The sequence below is a fragment of the Nannobrachium achirus genome (assembly GCF_963921795.1).
Source record: "Nannobrachium achirus genome assembly, chromosome: 24".
Classification (NCBI taxonomy): Eukaryota; Metazoa; Chordata; class Actinopteri; order Myctophiformes; family Myctophidae; genus Nannobrachium; species Nannobrachium achirus.
In genome coordinates, this window is record NC_137831.1 from 17,052,025 (window position 1) to 17,079,706 (window position 27,682).

General features: G+C 42.4%; 1 protein-coding gene across 1 annotated transcript; it reads left to right on the plus strand.

Annotated features, from left to right (window-relative positions):
• The first annotated feature begins 9,623 nt into the window (after positions 1-9,623).
• calcrlb (calcitonin receptor-like b) lies at positions 9,624-27,287 on the plus strand. The gene is made up of 12 exons (XM_080720181.1): positions 9,624-9,690; positions 12,178-12,319; positions 13,238-13,348; positions 14,802-14,914; positions 15,843-15,934; positions 16,554-16,680; positions 18,046-18,199; positions 18,686-18,746; positions 21,698-21,764; positions 24,554-24,772; positions 25,567-25,608; positions 26,338-27,287. Exons 1-12 carry the CDS (start codon positions 9,631-9,633, stop codon positions 26,554-26,556), a joined length of 1,407 nt encoding a protein of 468 aa, XP_080576307.1. The 5' UTR covers positions 9,624-9,630; the 3' UTR covers positions 26,557-27,287.
• The last annotated feature ends 395 nt before the right edge of the window (positions 27,288-27,682 follow it).

Here is a 27,682-nt window from a genome sequence, read left to right on the forward strand (position 1 = left end):
GGGACCTTTGCTGTGCCCCTGAGAAGGGTCAAGTCTCAAGTGTGCCCCTTGAAACTGCTTGAAAGCCAGTATTGTATTTATCATTTAAAAAAATTGTTAAACTAGTGAAAACAGACGATCTACAAGCACACAACGCCTCGCACCGCGAGGCGTTGTGTGCTTGTAGATCTGCTGTTTTCACTACTGTTGTGCGACAGCCTGGCTTGTATGATGAAGCAGTGCTTTACTTTTTGCGAAGAAATGTACACATTTGAAACTTGAATATACAAGGCTTCTTCCCGACAGTGACGATATTTACACCCCTGTATTATGTAGGTGTGCCCATGGATTCTTGGAACATGAAAAGTGTGCAGAAAAAAGGTTGAGAAACACTGCCCTAGGGGTCCAGGACCCCCTGTTGAAGACCCCTGATCTAAACCAAAGATAGCTGATCTTGTACAGTAGACAAAGTAGGGTCAACTAGGGTTCATGTGGTTAAACTGGATATTATGTAACAGGATCCATCCTGTGTACAGTATAGATGGGAAGTAACGACGTATGTAAAAATAAGAGTCACTGGTCAGCACTCTAGATATATTGCAAGGACGGAAACATGAATGCAACAATGACCCTGCTATGCCCCTGACGTGGTGAGTGAAACTTACCACCAAAGGCACCAACATATCTGAAATTATTGTACGTTACATTTTGATGCTAATATCCTTGCTGTTAAACACATTCAGGGCCCGCTCCCAAGAACGTCATTTCATCCTCTTTTATTTTCTCATCATGTCATGTTCTCAGCATGTCATTGTTTCTCTACAACTACACTAGTCTTAGTTTCATGCCTTGGCTTCAGAACCGATCCATGATTTATTCGAGCGAAGCTCACAGATCTACAAGCTTACAACATGTGGCAGACAGCTGTGGGCTTGTATATCGCCTATTAACAGTGTGCGACACCAACACACATGCAAGTATAAAGGGGCTTTTAGATGTCTTGACTAGGCAAACTTTCCCAACCCCCGGCTGTGGCTCAGGAGGTAGAGCGGCTGCTTGGGAACCGGAAGGTTGCTACGATGTGCAGGCTGGTGCCTTGCATGGCTTTCCTCTACCATCGGTGTATGAATGTGTGTGTGTGAATGGGTGAATGTAATGCACAATAATTGTAAAGCACCCAGTATAAATGCACCTTTTACCATTTACAAAATTCGTCACAACCATAAAGTTACAAATCTGTCACCACCACCACCAATGACCCCAATTTAGTCAATAGGTGACATATTTTGTCATAGATAAAGTAAGGACATGTGCTATATTGGCTCTCAGATTACAATGTGTCACTTTTCCACTACAGTAGCATTTCATGCCGCTCCGATCCGCGCCGCACCACCTTGCGCCGGCCTGTGCTGATTGTGCGCTTCCATTAGCGAGAGAGAATGTGTTAGAGTCCCGAAGTATTGGAAAAACTACCATGACGTCAGACGACATGCATATGCCGGTGTGTCGGCCCGACCGTGTGCAACAGAGGAACGCTACACTATAGAGTTCAAAGTCTATTTGTTTGTTATTTTTGTTCATTATTCGGAGATCCCTGCCTCCTTAAAACCACATAAAACCATCTAGACTAAAACGGGACCCGAGTTTTGGTCTGTATTTTGTTCTTTACCACATATCGTCACTCTCTCTCTCTCTCTGAACACAATGCTCGCTTGACCATGAAAGTGGCTCACCCTAATTCACCCGTTTTCTCTCGCTCGCTAGCTCCATCTCTCTTGCAGGGGGAAGTTAGTGACCGTTTTGGCCACGTAAATCTGGCATAAAAAGACACTGGTGTTCAAGTGGTTTATGATCAGCATCAGATTATCCTTTTTATTGCATGTGAGTTGTCAGCGCGATTCAGCACGGTTACAACCGGAACAGGCTGAGGTGGAAACAGTAACACCAGCAGAACCTGTTCTTTACCATGCCGTACCATGCCGTGCCATGCTCAAAAGCCGAGTGGAGCCGAGGGCCATGACATTGCAGGGGCGACGGTGGCGTTCCCGCTACTCCAGCGACGGTTCAGATATCGTCCTTGTCGGGTGAAAATCTTGTTTGTCCAAAACCGTTCGTTTTACTTTCATCATTTTAAAAATTATTTAAACTAGTGAAAACAGCCGATCTACAAGCACACAACGCCTCGCACCGTGAGGCGTTGTGTGCTTGTAGATCTGCTGATCTGCTTGTAGATCTGCTTGTAGATCTGCTGATTTGCGAAAGAACGTACAAATTTGGAGATACGAGATTTCCACCCGACAACGACGATATACTAGTGTTGTTGCTGCTCTTATACCACCATTACTACTGGGGTTGGTGGGGGCCAGACAGTAGCCCCCCCCGCCGGCCGCAAATGGCCCGCGGGCCGCCTTTTGGGGAACCCTGGCCTATACCTTCATGCATAACATGTAAACCCTGCAGCCCCTCGCTTTTTTTTTTTCAGAAACCCAGCTGTTGTCAGGAATTTATCTGGGGAGGACCGTGCACAGACCGAGGGGAAACGGGGGTGCAGCACGTTAACCCCCTGACCCCTGCAGTCTCTCCGGGAGCCCGGCTTCCTCCCTGGTCCTTGTTACAACTGCAGATAGCAGAAAAGATTTAAGGCCTGAAGAATAACACGCAGCAACAGCATTGAAAACCACGCCGGCGTTTAATGTTTGCACGTGAAATGAGATGGGGAAAAAAAGAGGTTTCGTTTCGTAGGCGCCACGATGACCCCCTCTTCCTTCTCCCAATGTTATACTAGTTTTGGATTTTTCATTATAGTTTAGTTTTAGATCGTTTAAAAAAATATATAATCTTTAATTCAGTTTGTTTTAATTAGTTTTTAGAGAGAGGTTGCTAGTTTTTTATTTTTGCGACTGACAACGCTTAGTTTTAGTGTTGGTTTTAGTTTTTGAGCGGTGCTCTGGCTTTTTTATGTGTCAAAATATATTCAGTTACAATCAATGAAAACAAAGGGCATTTTGTCTATAATTTCAGTTTGTTTTAGTTTGTTTTGTAAACACAATACAGTTTCAGTTAGTTATCGTTTCTTTCATTATTATAGTTTTGATTTCATTCAGTTTAATTCAGTCAAATGTTTATTTTTTTCCTCAATTTTCTCGTTTTCTCGTTGTACCTCGGATGACACATTTAACCAATCTAGACATGTTAGGGAGGGACTATAGTGGAAAAAAGATCCAGTAGAACTAATAGACAAGTCATTTTATGTTTCGCTTCAGGTAAACTAAAACAATATGACATTTTATTCAAAACTGACTGTGACTAGGGGTGGGTGATATGGAAAAATACAACATCACAATATTTCTCCAAGCTGTATCACGATACACAATCTTATCATGATTCTTTTTCATGTTGGTTTTTATGGTTATTTTTCAAGTTAACAGTACAACCACCTACAAGTTAACAAAAACTAAACGAAAAAGGAGTAACAGACCATTTAGACCAGTGGTCCTCAATGTGGGGTCCAGGGACTCGCTTGACCCTTACAAGTAGCCTATGTAACTCTTGACTGTATACAAATGAAACCAAATGGACCCGTAAGACATTTTAAAGTTTGAGAACTACTGATTTAGACCCAAATGCAGGTTTAAATGAATTCTGCAATGAATCTCTGTTTTAATATTTCAACAGGAATTTGTATAAGGCTCCCTCATTGTATCACGATACATACAATATCTCTGAAAACGCCTATCATGGGGACATTGTATCGTCTCAACTAGGGCTGTCACAATTATTACATATTAATCGTCTAATCGCAATTATTTAACATAATCGTCATAATCGTGTCCATTTTGAAAAATCTTCATATATTAAAAAAAAAGTCAAAAATAGTGGAAATAGCAGAGTTATGACGCGACGCGTTGTGAGCTCGTAGATCGGCTATTTCCACTATTAATGTTCTTTTTTAAATATAAAGTTGTGAAATATGTCAGTAATTTCTTTGTATATTTAGGTTATGTGTCATATCTACCATGTGCAACCTCAAAGCCTAAAAGCCAAACAGAAATGTAATTGTCAACGACAAAAACAATTAAATCGCTAATCGCAATTATTTGAGTGACAATTAATCGTCATGTAAAATGTCACAATCGTGACAGCCCTAGTCTCAACGATAATGTATCACCAATATCGCCCATCCCTGACTGTGACCAAAAAAAATGAATCAAAATCTTCCGTCCAAATCAACAGTGTAGGGTAGCGTGACTGGCCACCATATGCAATCAGTGACTATTGTGTTGGGTGTTTACAGTACTTGAACTAGGTTTCCTGTGACTACAGTATGTACACTGTTGTTGTAACAGAGAGAGAGAGAGAGAGAGAGAGAGAGAGAGAGAGAGAGAGAGAGAGAGAGAGTTGAGTGTCCTGAGTAGACCTCCAGACCTACTGCACATACAGTATAAACAGAGCTGCAATACCTTTAAACACTTTTTAAACGTGAGGCTTTTTTTTGGTATACCATTTTATTCGTTTTGAGAAATAAATTCTGATATTTGTCCCTAAGTGACTGCAAAGGTTTGCTGCTATTTGTTTTAAAAAAAAGCTTTATACCCTGTAAATACTCTGTTACTCTCGCTTGCTGCGAGCTTGTACGTTTGTTATATAATAATGTTTGGAAAAGTTTGAGTAATTTGCATAATCTTCATGCCAAATACATATACATTTGTGGGTCCTTGGCATCGATATGTTTGAGAACCACTCGGGTAGGGTCCATTGCTATTTGCTAAGAAGTAAATCACTTGTTCTTTGAGAGTCATGTATAGAGTTTAGGTGATGAATTCTCAAGCTGCTCAAGCTTTGTCTTATGACCATGTGTCTCAAAATAAATAACGGATTCCAATGTGATCTTGATGGCACAATGTGTTAAGTTTGAATTGACAATCAGTGAGTCACATGGTCATGGATTATAGTTCTCAGTCGCCACGACTGATTTCAGTCACTTGGATCCCACAGAAGTCTTTAATGGAATCATGCTGTGCACCGAACATAGCCCATCTACTGTCAAAGGCGTCTGCGACTCAAGTACAGAGTTCCCAGTAAGGGGTGCCTGCTGGCCTACTGGTCCGGGCGCATACCACATAGGCCTTGTGTAGCATGCAACGGGTCGCTGGCTCGATTCCCGAGCCCGACCAGAATTGCACACACACACACACAAACACCAAATTAATATGTATTCTTCCGTGGACCCCCATCTGAAACCATCTTGTGTCAAGCAGCGACCCCCCCCCCCCCCCAATACAATCTTTCCTTTTTTTCAAGATTGTTTTGAAAATAACAGATCTACTAGCCAGCAGGTCTACAATCAAGGCGATGAGTTGTGAGCTCATAGAGATTGTCTGTTTTCAAATAGGTTTAAAGTGGTCAAACTGGTACAGTGGCTTCTCTTGGGCTGGGTCCTGCTAAGTGCCCATATTTTCTCCTGCCAAAGCGTGGTTAAAGTCGCTTAGCCTGCATTTATATCTACAGAGGAAGGAAGCTGTAGGAGCAGCAGAGGAAGTGAACAAGAGGCTTCTATCTGTAATCCAAACATTAAAAAAGGAGAGAGTGACTGCCATCAAAACGCTCAAAACATGCGGGCAGGAGCCATGGTTTGATTCTCAGTCTCTCTGACTCTCTGCAAGGGATTTTTGATTAAAAGGGGAAAGGACACTTTGGTGCTGTGTTGATTTTTATATAAAAAGACATTTACAGAATCAGGACAATATATTCAAAGACTTGCACAAATTGTCATGATTTTTTTTTCTTCAAAAATATCAGCTCTATAAGCTCGTAGCGTGGCACTCGTGCCTCGCTGTGAGCTTGTATATCTGCTATTTTCCACTAGTAAAGCATCACGATCATTTTATTGTTTCCATTTATATGTTGGCTATGATGCTATGTTGGCAGATCTACAAGCTCACAGCGCATTCGTGCCACGTATACCGCAAGCTTGTACATCTGCTCTTTTTGGGGAGTCTCTGGGGGAGCTTGCCTGCAGTGGCCCTTTGTCAAGTCCCGCCCGTGGTTGTTCCTCTCTTTGCACCTATTGGTTACTGTTTTTTGGTTGGACAAAAATCCTTTCTCTCCATCCACCATTGAAATAACAGGTTTTTCTGTTGCTTTGTGTTGATATTCAGTGTATTCAATTCTTATTTTAAACTTGGTCTCAGTAAAAAGGAACTTCTCAGGTGCAGTATAGTGACTGGGCATATCATGTTTCTAATTTTCTCCAAAAATGAGGTTTTAGCAAATTAAACATAAGCAACCATAAGGCGGAACCAGGGCAGAAAGAGCCTGCTGGTTGGTCAGTCAGGGACCAATCAGAAGGCTGACAGAAGGGTCAATTGGCTCTCCCCCGGCCCTGACTCTGAGAGTGTACAAATGGAACTAAATGGACCCATTTGTACACTCTCAGAGTTACATGCCTGTAATGGTCCCTCTGGACCCCCTGGAGGTCCCCAGACCTTTCTTTGAGAACCAGTGGACTGACAGCATTCCGGAATATATAGAGCTCTCTGGATTACTGGAATATCGTGTCAAGTTCAAGGGTACAGGGAACACGGACAAACATGTTATGTGCACAACAGCTAATAAGCCTGTGATGTTTATTATCACAGCGTAACCGTACACCTCATCATCGGCATAGTGTTTGTAATGTTTACAATAACACCACTATGCTGTAGTTTTATAGCTCGACATGAAAGGCTGAAGCGGCATGGAAACATGGCATTGACATTTACAACAATGTCTTGTTTGATTCTGCCGCTCGGGGAAATATCCTACGGCAGACAGTCACTCACTACCAATGGTATAAAGTAACTAAGTAGATTTACTTAATTACTGTACTTGGAGGTATTTATACTTTACTTGAGTCACAATACTTTTACTTCTACTCTAACCACTTCAGCCATATATTTTGGCTCTTTGAAATAGCCAATCAACAAGCTCACAATGTGTTCGCGATCGTCTATTTCACTACATCTTAATTATTATTACTATTTATTTATGGAATTTCTTAGATGTGTTTGTTTGAAAATGTATCCACCTGTTTCCGCGGGAATTTACTGGAGAAATATTTGCACCACACTGCACCACACTTCCGGTTAACACAAGACATACAAGCTCACGCCGCGTCGCAGATGCAGCCGTTGTGAGCTTGTAGATCACACTCGGCTGCGGCGCCGGAAGCTCCGTCCAATTTCTGCGCAATGCACTATGGGATGTTGGAAACTTGTGGATAAAAGTATATATGGCCACAGGTTATTATATAGTCCCCCCAGGAATCCGCGATTCCGCGAAAACGGAATTTATCGCAGAATTCGCGACCACCCGCGGATTTCTCGGCCATTCGCGGACTTTTCTGACGTCCGCGGAATAACGGTCGCGAGTGGCAGCAGAGCGGCGGGAGTAGTCATTACTACTATTATAAAACGATGTGTACACGGTCTGGTCAGTGGCCACCTCATACAGAGCCTGGGGGAATAGCTTAGCTTCCCTCCTGCTAGCACTGACGCTGTATTGGTCCGGTCCCACATTCGTTCCTGACAGAAACTGTGTCCTGAACTATAGTTCCTCTATGTCTATGGTCCTGGCAATAACAATGCTAATGCAGAAGAGAATAAATAAATATTACACCCATACTAGGTAGTAGGTAGGCTATCCTCTAAAATGTGGTTACTATGGGCAGGGTTTGCATGACAATATAGTCTTTGCAACAGAAAGTAATTATTAAAAACAATAACAATTAAAAAAAAGAATAGATTTAATATTAGATTTATATTCTCAAAAATGATTATTTGATTATTCTAACCAATAATTAAAATTAATTGTAGCTATTTCATGAAGGGTTTTACTTGATTATTAGAACTATATCATTTTTAGCTTGATAACTGGTCATTTTAGGTTGTTTTTTAATGTCCGCGGAATCAAGAATTGTTCACCACAGAATTCCGCAGAATCAGGATTGTTCTCCGCGGAATCAAGAATTTTTCTCCGCGGATTCCTGGGGGGACTAATTATACTGTTTTGTACCTAGATCAGGGGTCTTCAACAGGGGGTCCGAGACCCCTAGGTCCTCCAAATCTTCCAATCCTTTTTATAATTAACAACTTGAACACTAGTGTCCATATTCTGAGAACTGTAGCCAAAAATAGCAGATCTACAAGCTCACAACACCTTGCGCTGCGAGGCGTTGTGAGCTCGTAGATCGGCTATTTTCGGCAAAGAGGTTTGGTGTAATGTTGAAAAAGAGCAGACTAAGTACAGAGTGAAAGGTCAGGTTTATTAGGTAATGACGGCTCAAGTGGTTAAATATCTGAAAACACAAACTGACATGAATCCAAAATACACTGAAGATTGTGCTGTCAAACGATGAAACTATATGGAATCTATGAAAAGATTGTGGGGGCCCCTGCTTCATCTCTCTCTCAACTTATTGATTTAGAAGACACTTATGGAATCAGGTCAAAATATTCAAAGGCTCGCAGAAATGTTCAGGATTTCAAAAAAAATAGCAGAACTACTGTACAAGTTCGCAGCGTGGCACTCAAGCTTGTATATCTGCTATTTTGTTATAGTTAAGCATAAAATATTGCGTAATAATCCGCTCCCGGTCTTAATTTGTCAATTGCGTCTGCTAAATGTCTAAATTGTAAATTGTCATCTTAACTCTGTGTGAGGTATGATGTCATTTCCATACATATACTGTAGGTACATGTTTTCCCTCTGCAGTGTTGAAACACTCAGAACTCAGAAGAAGTGGAATACATCATCCAGATCTGTGTGTATATATTTCTGTAAACATTTGTATTATCAGATCCATACCTCCTGTTTAACGCAGTTACTCATGCACTTATAGGGGACTATGATGTGTGTGCTGTTTACAAGAAATCCACTTCTTCCATTATAAAATATAATTAATAAATAAAACGTTTCCTCGTTTTATTAACAACTAACCCTGGCTGGCACCCGTTTCGTAAATAATTCTTGTGATATTATTATAATTGTAGATGATTGCTGTTTGTCATACGACAGTCTTAAAAGGAGTAGTTCACCCCCAAAATGACTTTTTTTCCTATTATTACCCTCCATCGAACCCTCAGGACAATGGGCAGGCACCCCATTAAAATAAAATAAAATTATATTAAAAAATACAAATAAACTTGTGCAGGAAACCAGGTTCAAATCTCGGTTAGAAGAGAAAATTCACATAGCGTGGCTTTAACTATTAGTACTTATTCTATTGTTTTATTTTTTGCAAATAGGTTTTATGTTTGCGAACCAACCATACCCTGTCACTCTCCAGTCAAGTCGCCACTCGGGCCAATAAACCGACAATACAGTGGCAAGAAGAAACATAGCCATAATTCACTGTCAACTTATTTTTAGCATATATATACACACCAAGGACGCCTAATTATTGCCTAATGCGTTTCCCCTCCTGTGCTGCACTGTACCGCGACAGATGGAGGTATGATTAAAATAGCGTGATGATGCTCCCTCCAGGTGTTGATATACGCTGTCAGCTTTCTTCCAGTTTCCTGGCAGAGGCAGAATGTCTGTCAGTGGGAAACTAAACTATTCTGGTCCCTTTTCCTCCGTCCAGGGCTGTCCGTGGAGAGCGGAGCGACCATGGAGCCTGGCTGCTGCGTGCCACTCGTCCTGTTTCTGCTGCTGGCCTCTGTCATCGAGGTAAAAGGACTCACACATTCACCTGACTGACCAGTGACTGCTGGTGGAAAAAGTTAAAGTGTTAATACTGCAATGTAGAAACACTACAAAGGCCGTCAGGTAGGCCTGTGACGATTCACTTTTTCCCGATTCGATTTCGATTCATAGGGTGACGATTCGATTATATCACGATTATTGCGTTTTCCTGCAATTTGCGATTCGAATCACGATTATTGCGATTTGTCCCCAAAAATTACAGCTTTTTTATATTGAAACATTTTAATACAATTCTAAACAATATAAAACATTAAAAGTTGAATCATATACTTCAAATCAATGCAGCCAAATAAAGTCAGTCAATCTTTCTGACATTTATTTCAGCCAAAGTGCCAGTGGTACAACATTACAACAACATGTTCCTGGTCAAGATGCCAGAAAACACAGAACACAACAGTCATAAAAAAAGAAGAAAAAAAATCGCTGTGCTGCAGGCCTACAGCACTGTGCTAGCTTTAGCCATAACATGACATCCTCATGACCTAAAACTGTTCCTTTAGGACCTGTACTTACTCTGACTGAAAGTGGTTATTTCACCTTCAGGTTAATTTCGCCTTAAAGAAAAAGAAAAAAAAAAGTTTTTTTTTTAATAAATAAATAAAATTGGGAAAATCTATTCTGAACTTTGAAAATCGATTAATTGAATCGCCGGCATTAACATCACGATAATATAGTAAATTTGCACAGGCCTGCCGTCAGGTCGCAAGTTACAGTACGGTACTATGAAAAGCTCCACCGGCTGTCTGTCATGCCACGTCACACTTTTGTCCCTACTCTTACCTCCGGCACCGTTGCCCCTATCCATGCCAAACTTTGCACACGCACTCCTTGGCTGGCAAACCACAACCTCCGCCCCTGATTTCTCACATGGCCCTCTTCTAGCGCCACCATGAGGTTGATTTTTGCAGACAAAATTATTGTGTCTTACTGGTGTAAAAAATAAGTTCCAGATTATTTCTCAGTTTTGATGGGCTAGAGCAGTAATTATTGACTGTAGGATTATTTTGTCTATGCGTGCGTTTGTGTCCATGAGTGCATGCATACAGTATGTGTGTATAGAGGGTATGCGCATGCATGAAGTGAATGGAAAATCGAGTGGCAAATTGAGTGGCAAAGTGAGTTTAACGTCGTTTAACGCAATCAGATTTTTCTGTTTTTGTTTTGCCACTCAGTAGGTGTTCCGACATAACTTCCAGGTATGATGATGATTTAATGCGCATAACCTCTATTTGTGTGTCGGCTTCTCTTTGTGCCTGCACTCTTGATGCTCTCGCATATGTACAGCAGGGGCGTCACAAGGGGTAGGAAAGTGGGACTGAGTTACTAGGGCCCAAGGTGGTGGAGGAGCCTTAATTATTTTATACTTTAGCTATTGAAAAATAGCAGATATACAAGCTCACAGCGCGGCACCGAGTGCCACGCTGCGAGCTTGTAGATCTGCTATTTTTGAAAAAGTCGTGAAAATGTGTGCAAATCTTTGAATATATGTATTTTTTAAGCGAACATTTGTAACTCAAATTTTGCTTCTGGGGGGTCCCTGGAACTAAATATTTTGAGATGGGGGTCCGTGGCCAAATACATACCATTTTGGGGGTCCTTCACATGAAAAGGTTTGAGAACCACTGACATAGTAGTCTCTCAAGAACAGACCAACTGAGCTCCATTTAAGTGAAAAGGACCTTTTCTTTGACGATGGCTGGCCAGATTGCTGACATAGAAACATAGGGTTTTTCCAAAAACCTTAGAAGGATTCAAAAGACACTTATAGAATCGGGTCAAAATTCTAATTTTCATGATTTTTTCAAAAATAGCAGATCTACAAGCTCACAGTGAGCTTGTAGATCTGCTATTTTTCAATAGTTAAAGTTGTACCATGTAACTTTTTTCATAAAACAAATCTTAAAATGGTCCTAGCTGTTAAATCGCTAAAGTTTTAGAACCCCCACTCCGTTATTTTCAGCTTCTAAAGCCTTCTCTTTATATGTTTTCTATGATCCCTGCCCGGGACCGGTTTTCGCGGAAAAATTGCGTCCGGCCAATCACAGCGAGGGTTATACACTGCCGGCCAATCACAGCGCAGAACATACACTGCCGGGCTCTCTGGTGGGTTTAGGAAACACGCCTTCAGGAAGTACACTGCAGTGTTTACACTGGAGGAGTCTAGCATGTAACTCTCCAACCGCTGCTCGTAGAAGGACACGGGAGACCTCATTGAAAGCGTCTCGGCGAGGTGAGGCGGACGCGGTGGTCTGACGGCCCGGTCCGCGAGCGAAAAACGGACGAAAAAAGCAAACGCGACCGCGGTTTGCTATACTGCTACAGACCACCAGTTGAGCAACTTACACAGTATAGCTTTAAAGCATAAAATAATAATACACTATAATGTGATTATCACATAACTGCTTATGTTTCCACGTGTTTGTGCGTGCGTGCGTGCATGGCCGCCCCCAGGTGTTTGCAGTAGAAACTGTGGAAGTTGACCAGCTGGACCAGTATTCCCAAAATCAACAGTTTGCCACTCGCAACAAGATCCTCACAGCCCAGTATGAATGCTACCAGAGGATCCTGAAAGACTCCCATCACCCAAAGTCAGGTAAGGAATGACCTGGAATGGATGAAAAATGGGCAACCGAATAAAAAATGTATTTAAAAAAAAATGCCTGGGAAGTGTAGATGAAGAGGCCCTCTAGGCGCGGCCCAAGGTTCATTTTAGGCCACTTTAGGTCCTAAAGTTTTTCCAGTGGCCATCCCTGTGTGTGTGTCCTTGACTCCCTGAGTTGTATGTGCAGTGGTGTAAAGTAACTAAGTTACTTTGATTAAAGTAACTAAGTTACTTTGATTGTGTGTGTGTGTGTGTGTGTGTGTGTGTGTGTGTGTGTGTGTGTGTGTGTGTGTGTGTGTGTGTGTGTGTGTGTGTGTGTGTGTGTGTGTGTGTGTGTGTGTGTGTGTGTGTGTGTGTGGACACTAGACATCAAAGGGGGCTTGAGCCCCTGCCCTTTTACCTGTCTTTAAAAAGTGCCCTCTCCAGACCATGAATTTAGTTTGTTTTTTCACTAATGGTGAAAGAAATGCAGATGCCTTCTTTCCATGCTATACCTGAAGGCAGCATGCAAGAGAATTGCCTTGTACAAAATGCAGCATCTTATGTTGAAAGAATTGCCCTCAGTGTGTAGAAATCCATGCCGTTACGCCACATCTCCAGTATTGCCTTTTTTAAGCTTAATGTTTGGTATCAAGCACCGTAAATAGCCGACCTCCAAGCTCACAACGCGTTGCAGCGCGACGTGTTTATTTTCTCCCCAAAGCCCTTTTAGAAATGTCAGCTCCTGCCTCTCTAACATTCTCTGCACATTCTCTCTCTGTGTGTGTGTGTGTGTGTGTGTGTGTGTGTGTGTGTGTGTGTGTGTGTGTGTGTGTGTGTGTGTGTGTGTGTGTGTGTGTGTGTGTGTGTCTGTGTGTCTGTGTGTGTGTGTGTGTGTGTGTGTGTGTGTGTGTCATTGTTGTTGTGCAGAGGCCATGTGCAACAGGACGTGGGATGGGTGGCTGTGCTGGGACGAGACGGAAGCAGGCTTCACCACCGAGCAGCACTGCCCGGATTACTACCACAATATGGACCCCAAAGGTGCACTTTATCTTGTCCTAAAATAAATCACCCCTTTAAGCCCTCTAGACCGGCGCACGCATTATTGCGTATTGTTATTTTACGCTTTAACTATTGAAAAATAGCAGATATACAAGCTCACACTGCGAGCTCTGCCGCGCTGCGAGCTCGTAGATCTGCTATTTTTGAAAAATCATCTAAATCCTTCTAAGGTTTTTTTTTGGTGCTCAAACTTTTTCATGTGAAGGACCCCCAAAATGATATGTATTTGGCCACAGACCCCATCAATAAGTGCCTTTTGAATCCTTCAAAGGTTTTTTTCTGAAAAAAGAAAAAACTATGTTTCTATGTCAGTGGTTCTCAAACTTTTTCATGTGAAGGACCCCCAAAATGCTGTGTATTTGGCCACAGACCCCCATCTCAAAATATTTAGTTCCAGGGATCACCCAGAAGCAAAATTCGCTTTAAAAATACATACCGGTATATTCAAAGATGTGCACACATTTTCACGACTTATTATTATTGCGTATTATTATTTAATGCTTTAACTATTGAAAAATAGCAGATCTACTGTACAAGCTCGCAGCGCGGCACCCGGATAGTTAAAGCATAAAATAATTCTAGGCCTAAATGGATTAATAACAAACTACAGTAGCCCTTTACCTACTGCACTGTTCTGTTGAAATGCCAAGGTCCCTTTCGGGTTATGACCAGTGTTGAGGAAGTTCTTTTCGAAATGTAGTGTTGTTTTATTTATTGCTTTCAATTAAAAAGTTATACCTTTCATTACAATATAATTGTATGTTGCTAGGTAATACGTTATATTGCCTTTGTGCTGCTCTTATAGTATGGTCACAAAATGCCTTCAAATGAAGTGCAAAAGGACCAGACCTTAAATCATGGAAGAGGAGAGGATAGGCTAAAAGGAAACAAATGCCACAATAATGTTAATGAACTTTCTATTTCCGCAGACTTTAGTGTCACGATGAAATGTTTTTTTTTTTAAATGAATGCTTCACATACTGTAGTAACTGTAATAACATTAACCAATTTGTGAAGATAATGTGTACTATTGCTTTGTTAGTTACTCATGAAAGTATAACTTTATTATAGTATGTAATGTGTGTTTATGTAATGTGTAAATTACAGCACTACAGCAGGCACACAACAGAAAAAAGTTGTTGGTCTTTGCTGACCCGTCCATCTAATGCACATTTCCATATAGTCACTGTCGGGCAGAAACCTTGTATCTCCAAGTTTCAAATTTGTACGTTCCTTTTCCCCCGCAAAGTAACGGCCTGCTTCATCATACAAACTACCACACAAAACTAGTGAAAATAGCCGATCTACAAGCACTATATGCTTGTAGATCGGCTATTTTCACTATTTAGATCATTCTTAAAATGACATATACAAAACGAACGGTTTTGGACATACAAGGTTTCCGCCTGACGACGATATTATCTGTCAACAGAAATGGCGTCCAAAGAGTGCAGCGAGACCGGACACTGGTGGCAGCACCCGGACAGCAACAGGACCTGGACCAACTTCACCAAATGCATCGCCAACACCGTGCAGGGCAGAATGGTACGGCACCATCCTGGATCCCTTTCTGCTTTTTACCCCTTTCTTCTCCCCAACTTAGTCCTTATGCCAATCGCTTCTAACCTGAATACACCAGATGGTCGCGACGTGAAGTGCGTTTGAAAAAAGAGGCTAGCAGCAGCTCGTGGTAGCGGGAAATTATGAATAGTGAAAGAACTACAGTGCAACTGCAACAGGCGCTTCTCGATGGCGTCACACCCGGCCTCGCTCAGAGCCCGGGCCACTAATTGGTTCACACCGGGCGCTGTGCGGTGTAGCACCAATCTCTGAGCGGCTCCAGATGGAAGTATGAGGAACTCAATAGGCCACCATCTGGCGAAGTCAGGTTAAATCGATTCCATGTATGCACGTTCTTGCTGCCGTATCCTGGCTCACCTGCCAATGAGAAGCCCCCACCGGGAGTGAAGTTTGGGCCCGAAGTGAAGGAGCTGGCTGTCACACATGGACAGGATGGATTACAACTTGCAATGGTCCCATCACTGAGCTACAGTACTTAAAGGAGTAGTTCACCCCCAAAATGACTTTTTTTCTATTGATTACTCATGCCATGGAGACTAGAGTTCAATAATAATTTTTGTTTTTTGTCACATTCCTAAGACAAAAATTTGATTCGAGTAAATTTACCCCCATTGATTCCGAATGGGAAACGGGTCCCCATCCAGAACGAATGGGGGTACATTTATTGTTATCACATTTTTGTCTTAGGAATGCGACAAAAAACTAAAAATATTATTGAACTCTAGTCTCCATGGCGTGACTAATCAATAGAAAAAAAGTCATTTTGGGGTTGAACTACTCCTTTAACATGTGATCCATTACCAGACAATGGTTTTTCTTTGAGTTTAGAGGGAGTCTCCCCTCAAGGTTTTCTGACAGAAACACGTCTTATCTTAACTGTGTTTCCTTCTAGACGGCGATGAATCTTTTCTACCTGGTTCTGATTGGCCACGGGCTGTCGTTGACGTCGCTCTTCATATCCCTGGGGATCTTCTTCCATTTCAAGTAAGCGCTGTGTCATCAGCAAACACTCTGTGTGCACTTGATTTAACATACTGCTTAACGTACTGTAGCGAGCTTAATATTTAGGTCAGGGGTCTTCAACGTTTTCAGGCCAAGGACCCCTTAGCTGAGAGAGAAATGAAGCAGGGACCCCCAGGTTCCATATAGTTTCAGCACGATCATCAGTGTATTTTGGATTCATGTCAATTTGTTTTTTCAGATATTTAACCATAAACCGTCAATACTTGACCAATAAACTTGACCTTTCACTGTACTTAGTCTGCTCTTTTTCCCCTCCAAAGCTATTTGCCGAAAATTGCCGATCTGTGAGCTTGTAGATCTGCTATTTTTGGCTAATGTTCTCAGAATATGGACACTAGGGTTCAAGTGGTTAATATAAAAAAGGAGGACCCCCTGCAGTAACTTTGGGGACCGGACCCCCTGTTGAAGACCCCTGATTTAGGTTATCATAAGCTGTGTGTGTGTGTGTGTGTGTGTGTGTGTGTGTGTGTGTGTGTGTGTGTGTGTGTGTGTGTGTGTGTGTGTGTGTGTGTGTGTGTGTGTGTGCGCGTGCGTGCAAAACTGTGAATTGATCGAAGATGCTTGTCCACGATCCCTCCAGGAGTCTCAGCTGCCAGAGGATAACGCTGCACAAGAACCTTTTCTTCTCCTTTGTCCTGAACTCCATCATCACCATCATCATGTTCACCACCGTGGCCAACAACCAGCAAGTGATGCAGAGTAACTATGTACGTCCTACATGTTTGCTGAAGGATTTCCTCCCGTAGAGCAACATCAAACAAACAAAATATTCTGTCGAATAAAAAAAGATTATGACCAGCGGAGTCTCCGGCAGGAGACACAAATGTCTCAGCCGGTCATCAAATTATTAGCTTTGGAATGTGACAAAAAAATACAATGTCTATCTTGATAATGGTCCTGTCTGATTTTTGACCAAACTGGTTCTCAAGTGTATCTTGCTGAGAGACAAATACATAATATATCTGGAAACCGTTTTCTCAATTCAATTCAGGTTCTCGCAAGCTGAAGTTAGAAAGTTAGAAACCGTTTTCTTTTAAGGTTCAATTCAGGTTCTTGAAAGTGAAAGTTGGAAGTGGCTGCTGGATGCAGGAAACTGTTTTCCTACAGAGTTCAATGCAGGTTCCTGCGGTCGTTAATTAAGCCCCACCCCCAGGTCCACAGGAAGATTCAACTCATCCACTGCCAGAGTAAATACAACTAGAAAAGATGCAGTTGGAAATTGATCATAGCTGTTTGGCCAACCCACCAGTCCAACCCATTGGTCTTGTTTGTAACTGCTACGTAGACAGAGATAATTAAAAATGTATATGTATGTATTGTACTATATCCTATTAACTTTTCAAGCAGCGACCCCCAAAATCAGTGGTGGAAAAAGTACTCAATTTCTTTACTTGATTAAAAGTATCAATACTGCAATGTAGAAGTACTCCGTTACAAGTAAAAGTCCGGAATTCAAAATGTACTTGAGTAAAAGTACGAAAGTGTTGGCATCAAAATGTACTTAAAGTATGAAAAGTAAAAGTACGATATGTTTATGTCGGCTATTTTTTTTGCCAAGGTATAAAATAGGGCTACAGTGGTTTATGTATGTTTTATAATATCATAATTTAATATTTGCAAAGTAGCTAGTAACTAAAGTTTTCAAATAAATGTAGTGGAGTAAAAGTACAATATTTGGATCCGAGATGTAGGAGTAGAAGTAAAAGTATTGTAAATTGTAAATACTCAAGTAAAGTACAAATACCTCAATATTGTACTTAAGTACAGTACTTAAGTAAATGTACTTAGTTACTTTACACCACTGCCCAAAATAATCATATTCTAACTGGTACACCCAGTTCAAATATGTCGTTCCACCCCATATTCCCCATCCCCCCCACCTTCTGAGAGGCTGTAACGCCCCGACTAACAGAATATTTATCTCCAGTACGATCAATCCCCCGATCGTTGGTAAAGACAGAGACAAAAAACACGTCTTTGGTGCTCTGGGCTTTCAAAAAAACACGTCAAAAGCAAGTCACTGGCCTCCTAATAGCAAGCAAGCATAAACCCTCCACTTTTAATCTTTTTAGGTGAGCTGCAAGATTATCAATTTCATCCACCTGTATTTGCTGAGCTGTAACTACTTCTGGATGCTGTGTGAGGGCATCTACCTTCACACGCTCATCGTGGTGGCGGTGTTTGCAGAGAAGCAACATCTCATGTGGTACTACCTCCTAGGATGGGGTAAGAGTCCATCCATACAGACTGACACTGTCATGAGTAGGAATGTCATGATTTATCCTAAATAGATTAAAATCAATTCAGACAGGTGACTTAAATTTAAATTGATTTAATGAAAAAATTAAACTGTTTAAATTTTTCACCATGGCAGGGGGTATTGAATCATGGTGTGTGATATGAAATGTGAGCCTACCATAATCACTTTTTCTTTTTTCTTTTTTTTTAGTAATTAAAAATCGAAATTTAGGGATATTTGATATGAAGATACACCTATCTATTGATAGATATAGTATGTCCTCATTATGACCACGATTATGCTCTAAAAGTGTTAAAAAAAAACATATTTTTTATTTCACTACAAGCTAAACAAAAGAGCTCCCTGTAAACGCTCTATATATGAAATGTTTCTCTGTTTTCACAGGATTGTAACGTTTTTTATTCATCACATTGTATGTGATTCATTTAAACGTGTCTTAATTCTTTCCATAGGTTTTCCACTCATCCCTGCACTGATCCATGCGGTTGCTCGTCGCTTCTACTACAATGACAAGTGAGTCTTTTTTTTTTTTTTTTTTTTTTTCACTCAATTTTTATTGATTTTTTCACACAAACAAATACACCATGGCATCCATCATCTCTTCACCTTAATCATCATCATACTGTTCATATACAGGCTTTACTTTTTTGTCTTATTTTTTCCCCTTTTTTCTCTTTTCCTTTTCACAAGTCCATCTTCATTTTCATTAGAACATTTCCATCATCATGTCCGTCGTTACACCCTTTCTCCTTATACTGGAGAGTTAATCACATTTACATTCATTGACACTATACACATCTTGTTAACCATCCTTTGTTTAAATAATTCCCATAATATTAACCATCAGTTATTCACTTATCTCCCCTCATCTGTTCTACCTGTTTATGTCCAATATAATGTTAACATCCAAATGTCATGCCATACGCGCACTCACAAACAAACTACTACACTAACACAAACACACACACACAGGACTTCCACCTAGGGGCGACTACCCCCTACCCTCTCTAACTAAACTGAGGGGTTTGTCCCCATCATGGACAGGGCCCCCTCTCTAGACCTGAAAATATTCCCTACTCTTGGGTCCTTCCAGCGTCTAGCCAACTACACAGAAGAGTAAAAAAAACACCAAACATATCAAAAACTACACAATCCCCCTAAACTAAACATCCCCTCGTCGGTCCCGTCTGTCATTCAAATATGCTTCTATTGCAACTCTAGATTCCCCTTGTCCTTTCTTTCCCATAGCATGCGGTGCCCGCACTCACTTTTTTATCTGTTCTTGTCTCTTTCTTTCACTTTTTCCACCGTTCCACATTTCTCTCCCGTCTTCTTCCTCAATACTCGCTGCCATCTCTCTACCTCCTCCTTCCTCCGTCTCTCGTCCATCGCCGCCTCGCCTGTCGTCTCTGCTCCCGTCTCCAGCGACACCTCCACGTCCCCCGCCGCCGGGTCTACGACCCGTGTCTGCGTTGTTGGTGGTGTCGTTGATGGTGGTGGTGGTGGCGGCGGTGGTGGTGTCCTCAGGCGCACAAGCTGGGGGCCACTGTGCCAATTCTTTGACTGTTCTTGCCTCCTGTCTTTCCCCTTTTTCAACATTCCTCTTTTTTCTTCTCCCGTCTTTCTCCTCAACACACGCTGCCATCTCTCCACGTTTTCCTTCCTTCGTCTGTCCTTCTCCATCGCCGTGTCAGCCGTCATCTCCGTTCCCGTTTCTTGCTGCGCCTCCTCATCCTGCATCTTCTCCGTATCCTGCGTCGTCTCCTCGCCCAGCGCCGCCTCCACGTCCCCCGCCGTCGATTCTGGTGCCCGCGTCCGCGGTGTTGTCCTCTCCCTGTAGCCTCTAGCTCGGATATCCCTCGCTGCTTCTGCCGCGGACGTATACACCTTCGTTCCGTCGTCCCACTGGACTCTTAGCTTTGTATATGGGGATTGAAACGTGATTTTTTCTTGTTTTAACAGCCGTTTAAGTGGCACGTACTCCTTCCTAAGTTTGACCACTTCTGGTGGGTAGTCATGGTCCCATCCGAGCCTCTTCCCGGCCACCTTTATCTCCTTAGCCCACGCCTTTCTGAGAACCAACTCTTTTACATCAAATCTGTGGAAGTTGATAATGATCGAGCGTGGGGGAGCCGCGTCGTCCCGAGGTTTTCGCGTCAGGGCTCGGTGGGCTCGCATGATCTGTAGCTCCGTGTCCTCTGGTAGGTCGAGTTCAGCCCACATCAGTTGCTCTATGAAGTCAACCATGTTTGACCCGTCTTCTGCTGTTTCTGGACAATTGAACAGCCTTATATTGTTTCTCATTTGCCGCGATTGCATGTCCAGCAGCCTTTCTTGTAGTCTCCTCACCCGATCCTCCAGGTATTCTACCGACTCGCTCGCCTCTACTTGCCACTCCTCCGTTGCTAACACTCGGCTTTGGACCTCCGCTATCTCCGCTTTTCGTTCCTCCATCTCTCCGCTCACCTTCTGTTGCTGCGTGTCCATTTCTTCTTTTAGTATCCTTATTTCTTCTTGGTTCTCTCTCCTTATTTCTTCTTTCAGCTTTACAAAGTCTTGTCTCACTTCTTGTCTAAAAGTTTCCATGTTTTGTTTGATGTCAGCGAGTCCTCTGATCACCTCCGCCATTTGCTCGGCTGTCGCCATCTTAGCTTCTTCTTATTTCTCTCAAATACTTGTTTTTAAGCACCACTGTGTTTTTTTACCGGTTCTAGAGTCGCCCTAGCTTCTTCCACACACTTTTTTTTTTTTAATGTTTTTATCTTACATGTTGTTTTGCATAGTTTATTTTCCGACTATCGGGGAGCTTGCTTTTCAGGCTGTTACTCCATCCGCCATCTTCCCGGAAGCCTCGCAAAACTCGACAAGTGAGTCTTTTTGATTGGTATGCTAATGGTATACGTGTTCTACGAAAAGAGAGTGCTACCGAACAATCTTCGTTCCGACTCTCACCAGTGGTCATGAAGTATGGGTCATGACCGAAAGAATAAGGTCGCGGGTACAAGTGGCCGCAATTAGTTTTCTCAGGCAGGTAGCTGGCATCTCCCTTAGAGATAGAGTGAGAAGTTCAGTCAACCGAGAGAGACTTGGAGTAGAACCGCTGCTCCTTCGCTTGGACAGGAGCGAGCTTAGGAGGTTCGGGCATCTAGTACGGATGCCTCCCGCGCGTCTCTCTAGGAAGGTCCTCTATGCACGTCCCACTGGGAGGAGAACCCCTGGTAGACCAAGGTCCAGATGGAGGGATTACGTCTCCACACTGGCCTGGGAACATCTGGGGCTCCCCCAGGAGGAAGTGGCTAATGTTGCGTAGAAGCGGGAACACTGGACATCTCTGTTGGAGCTGTTGCCCCCGCGACCCGATTCCGAATAAGCGGTTGAAGATGGATGGATGCATGCATGCAAGTCCTTTTCAATGAAACGATCAAGTGCTACAATTAAAGCATTATTCCTGTTGTTTCACACAGTTGCTGGATCAGTTCTGACACCTCTCTGCTCTACATTATCCATGGGCCCATCTGTGCTGCGTTGCTGGTAAGTTTTAAACAATTGCGCCTAGTGTTGATTTCGTTGACTAAAACTATGGTGAAAAATGTTTGTTGACTACCTTTTTTCCCTGACGGAAACTAAATAAAAAATAAACAAAAACTAAGCTATGATGACTAAAACTGAGACTAAATATATTGTCAATTTTGTCAACATAAAAAAAGATGGACTAAAATGTTAGGGAGGGACTAGTGTTGAAGAGATCCAGTAGAACTAAATGACAAGTTGTTATGCTCGGGTGTTGCGCTCTCAAAGTCTCTCCACCAAAAATAGCAGATCTGAATGTTCCCCCCAGAATAGGGATGCTAAATGTATAAGTGTCAATGTAATTCTGCCGTAGGCATGGGACGATATGAACATTTCACATCACGATTATTGTGCCAACATTTGCCAAAAAATAGCAGATCTACAAGAGAGATTTAGTAGAGAGTGAAAAAAGACTGTATCAAGTACGTATATTATAAGTACATTTTACCAATAGAGGGATTAAATGGTACCAGATATGCAGTTCGGCAAATAAAAGATGAATTGATCTCAGTGCATGGCGGAGGACGATTTCTGATAAATTAAATCTCCACGATTATCCTGAGTGTTTTTTATGACGATAAACGATAATATCGCTTATCATCCCATCTCTATTCAGCCGTGGATTCAAATGTTATTTACAGGGGTGCCCTGAGCCAAAAAAGGGTGATGACCCCTTGTCTAGACACAGGCAACTTAAGTCAGTGTGTCATCATCAACACCTACAATATCAACGCCCGCACATACACTGATTTAAGTGGCCGGTGTTGATTTAAGTGGCCGGTGTCTACACCGTGGTTTAAAGGTCTGACGAAGAGCCCCGAGGCTCCAAACGTTACCACATAAATGTCTGTAAATGGGAAGTACTTTAATGGTGTTAAGGATGTGATTATTTTTCATTACGTGTTGAGCTTTTGATCCAGCAGCCAGCCTATAGTGGGTCCGGGATGTGTGTGTCTTTTGTCTTTTTCTCACAGTGTTGCGAGCATTACAAAGTTTTGATTCATGCTACTCATACACTGCCAATAACGTGTTTTTTCCCCCAATTCCCACACCTCCAAAAACGTGTTTTCATGTGTTTCTTTTTGCGCTAGATTCCCCTCTTCGCTAACGTAACCATTTCAAATTTCTCAGACACACAGAGATCCAGGAGAGATCATGTAATCGCAAGATCTCATCCACCATTCACTTTCCTGTTTATTCCACTTGGGGAAAAGATGTTTTCCTCAGCATTTTTGGACAGATATTCAATGGCCCATAACTAGAGAACGGACGGTCGAAGTAAAAAAGAAAAGAAGGAAAAACAGCACAGATCGTTGCTCTGTGTTGAGCAACGATCAGGAGATAAATACATTTTTGCGACCGTCAGGTTGCAGTTACTATCAAAACCTCCACCGGCTGTCTGTCAGTCTGTCTGTCAGTCAGTCTGTCCGTCACGTCACACTTTTCCCCTACTCATGCTAAACTTTGCACACACACTCCTTGGCTGCCAAACCACAGCCTCCACCCCTCATTTCTCACATGCCCCTTCAGCACCACCATGAGGCCGATTCTTGCAAAACACATTTTTGGACACTGCTCCTACAGATTTTGCCCTAAAATCAGGCAAAGCGGTACACAATATGTCTAGATTCATGTCATCAACATGATTGTGTCCCATTTAGCGCCATCATCAGGCTGATTTTTTCAAACACATTTTTGGACACTGCTCCTACAAATCTTGGCCTAAAATCACGCAAAGCGGTACACAGTATCTCTAAAGTCATGTCATCAACATGGATCTGTCCCATTTCCCATAGTCCCCCCTGATTGGCTACGACTGCCTTCTAAAGTTTGTGTATGCGACGTGATGGCCGCTTATCTCCCAATTAGGGAGTTTTACTGGTCAATATTTACCCCATATCTAACAGGACTTCATGTGGGAATACCCTATGGAGGAAGACAGCACATATCTGTGTGGCTGGTAATGTTGCGGATATTTACTCATGAACCATTTAAATGGTCAAGTTCCTTCCTGTTTATTCCACTTGGGGAAAAGCCTGTATCTCACCTCTGTTGTTTTCCTCAGCATTCTTGGCCAGATAACTAGAGAATAGATGTTTGAAGCACAGAGGAAAACCTCTGTGGTGAGCAACAATCAGGAGATTATTTTAATGTAGGGGATATTTACTTGTGAACCATACAAATGGATTTGGGAAACAGTGGCACGGATGTGAGGCAAACTCTTCTCTTTTCTTTTGGTGGCTGGCAGGGGTTTCGGACCAAATTCTGGGCACTGAGTACTGGGTGAAAAATAGCAGATATACAAGCTCGCAGCGCGCAAGCTCACAGCGCGCTGCGAGCTTGTAGATCTGCTATTTTTGAAAAATCCTGACAATTTGTTTTTTGAAAAACCTATGTTTCTATGTCAGTGGTGCTCAAACCTTTTCATGTGAAGGACCCCCAAAATGATATCAATTTGGCCTCGGACCCCCATCTAAAAATATTTAGTTCCAGGGACATCCCAGAAGCAAAATTTGAGTTACAAATGTTCGCTTAAAAAAATACATATATTCAAAGATTTGCACACATTTTCACAACTTAAAAAAAAAAGGCAAATCTACAAGCTCGCAGCGCAGCACCGCGCTTTGAGCTTGTAGATCTGCTATTTTTCAATAGCTAAAGTATAAAATAATTAAGGCCCCTCCCTCCACCTTGGGGCCCTAGTAACTCAGTCCCACTTTTCCCCCCCTTGTGACGCCCCTGGGTGGCAGGTGAACCTGTTCTTCCTGCTGAACATCGTGCGTGTGCTCATCACCAAGCTGAAGGTGACCCACCAGGCAGAGTCCAGCCTCTACATGAAGGCGGTCAGGGCCACCCTCATCCTGGTGCCTCTACTGGGCATACAGTTCGTCCTCTTCCCCTACAAGCCCCACGGACGCCTGGCCTCCGAGATCTTCCAGTACATCATGAACATCCTCATACACTACCAGGTGAGCGCTGTTGCTTTCGTCGACTAAAAACCGTGACGAAAAGAAATGTCCGCCGACTGCCTTTTTTCACTGACAATGTTTAAATAAGACCTAAACAAAAACTAAGCTACGCCGACTAAGACTGAGACTATAAGATATTGAGAATTTTAAGAAAGAAATAAAAAACTTGCAACCATGCAACCAAATGTAAAATCATCCATTACAACAACAAAATGAACTGTAGATTTAGTCGACTAAATCTATTTAGTCGACGAGAATAGACTTAAACTAAAGCTTTTCAGACGACTAAAATATGGCTAAAACTAACTTTATTCAAAAGGCTATCAACACGTGCAGGTGAGTACAGTTCGAGAAGATCGGATACTTACAGTATATCCCCAAGCGGTACTTCAGTCATCACAGCATCCACGTAGGAGAGGAAACATATTATGACATCATCATAATGTTATACTTATGTTCCTGTGCTCAAAAAGTATATATATCAGTGATTATACTTCCTGATCAATGGAACACGATGGAACAGGATGAAGTTCGACAACTAGACTTCCCAAAATTACTAGTTAATTTCCTTTTCATTCATTTTAATAATGTACAGTAGGCCCGTGTGTGTGTGTGTGTGTGTGTGTGTGTGTGTGTGTGTGTGTGTGTGTGTGTGTGTGTGTGTGTGTGTGTGTGTGTGTGTGTGTGTGTGTGTGTGTGTGTGTGTGTGTGTGTGTGTGTGTGTGTGTGTTTTATAGTCGTTGTGAAGATCTATTAATTCATTCATTCATTCGTTCATTTATTCTTGCTCTTAGGGTCTGCTGGTTGCTACGATATTCTGCTTCTTCAATGGCGAGGTAAGCAGTCACCTTGAACCGTCATCTTTTTTTATCAAACTTTCAGCATGCAACCAAGTAAAATCATATATTGTAAAAAAAAAAAAATCAATTGTCGACTAAAATCTAAAATTTGGTTGATCAAAACTAGACTAAAACTAAAACTTTTCAGATGACTAAAATGTGACTAAAACTAAATGAAACATTACTCAAAAGACTATGGCTAAAACTAAGTAAAGATTTGCTGTTCAAAACCAACTACTGTCCCGCAGGCAGGGGCGTCACACCAAATTCTGGGCCCTGGGTACAAGGATTCACTGCGGGCCCCCCATGAATGTTAACTATTGAAAAATAGCAGATATACAAGCTCACAGCGCGGCGAGCTTGTATATCTGCTATTTTTGAAAAATCGTGAAAATGTGTGCAAGAAACCTATGTCAAGGACCACCAAGATGATATGTATTTGGCCACGGACCCCGATCTCAAAATATTTAGTTCCAGGGACCCCCAGAAGCAAAATTTGAGTTAGAAATGTTCGCTTAAAAAAATACATATATTCAAAGATTTTCACACATTTTCACAACTTTTCAAAAATAGCAGATCTACAAGCTCGCAGCGCGGCACTCGGTGCCGCGCTGTGAGCTTGTATATCTGCTATTTTTCAATAGATAAAGTTATTAGGGCCCCTCCACCTTGGGCCCCAGTAACTCAGTCCCACTTTCCTACTCCTTGTGACGCCCCTGCCCGCAGGTCCAGACGGTGCTGAGGCGGCACTGGAACCAGCAGCGCATGCAGTTCAGCGGGACGTTCACCCACTCCGGCATCTTCCGGCCGGGCTCCTACGTGGCGTCCTCCCTGACCGAGGTCCACCGCTGCTACAGCATCGAGAGCCACACGGAGCACCTGAACGGCAAGAGCTACCACGACATCGAGACCACCATCCTCAGGTCGGACAACCCTTTCGCCTGAGGTCATTCCGTGATGGCAAGCTCGCTGCTGCTGCTGCCGCCTCCTCCTCCTCTGGCTTCTTTGAGATGATCTGTTTTTCTTCTTTTGGGATTATACTTTTGGAGACTGGAGTGAGATTGGAGATTTTCTTTTTTTTTACCTGAGGAAAGTTGAGGGAAAATGTCACCATCGTTATTATTTCCGTGCAGTTATGGTTTGTAGCAGTTTTCTTCCTTTTTCTTTTTGTTGAACTTTAAAGTAAAAACTCATACGTGTCTTTGCCAAAAGTCCCAAAAGGGATTTTGGGAGAGACCCTATTGTTGTCCCTGGCACATAAACCGTTGCGGTTAATATTCCGAGGGGCCTTTTTTCCTGGACGTAAGGAAGACTCAAATGGATTTAATGCTATACCCAACAGACCCCTCTACGTTATCTGCACAACTAATTCATAGCCTTTATCGGACGGATTAGAGGTCACCACTGCAATCTCCGAACACCAAGCACTGAGACTGAAGAGGAGAAATGTTAGCCTCGCGGGGGGACACGTTCACTCTTCCCTTTCACTGGAACCTTTGCGTTGCGGGGTATTGCAGAGGAAGAGTTTGGTGGCTTCGATATGGCACATTCCACATGGCACTTCTGAAAGGGGATGGTACACATTTCATGAATGACAGGATAGCATGCGCTTGATTGAAACGGCTTTGAGTTTTGGTTAACTCTCCGTTCACTAGCTAAATAGGTAAGAGGCTGATTCTGCTCGGTTGGAACAGAGAGGAGGCCCCTTTTTTACTGAGGTTGAACCGGTTCCGTAATTTTTTTCCTGGCTAATTTTGAACCAGTTCAGAGTGTTGAATTGAACCAATGAATTGACTCAGAACCCTAAAAAATTGGTTCGGAACTGGAACCAAAACATAAATGGCCTGAAAAGGGAATCAAAGTAGGCTTGTCACTAAGCGATATAAACAATGGCAAACGTATGTGAAAAATAATCACAAAAACACAGAAGGAAACAGGGAAACTGTAACTGCCATTGACACATTGATCGGTCATATTCAACACATTGCAGGCCAGGCCAGGAATCAAACCTGGGGCAACCGGGGCCTCCTGTTCCCCCCGGCAGGCTCTCTAACCATGCAGCTACTGTATG

Excerpts from the sequence above, each read along its gene's own strand:
- calcrlb (XM_080720181.1), top strand. The coding sequence starts at position 9,631 with ATGGAGCCTGGCTGCTGCGTGCCACTCGTCCTGTTTCTGCTGCTGGCC. Across the intron at positions 13,349-14,801 it reads CCACAATATGGACCCCAAAG|AAATGGCGTCCAAAGAGTGC; the intron begins GTGCACTTTATC and ends ATCTGTCAACAG. Across the intron at positions 21,765-24,553 it reads CCATCTGTGCTGCGTTGCTG|GTGAACCTGTTCTTCCTGCT; the intron begins GTAAGTTTTAAA and ends CCTGGGTGGCAG.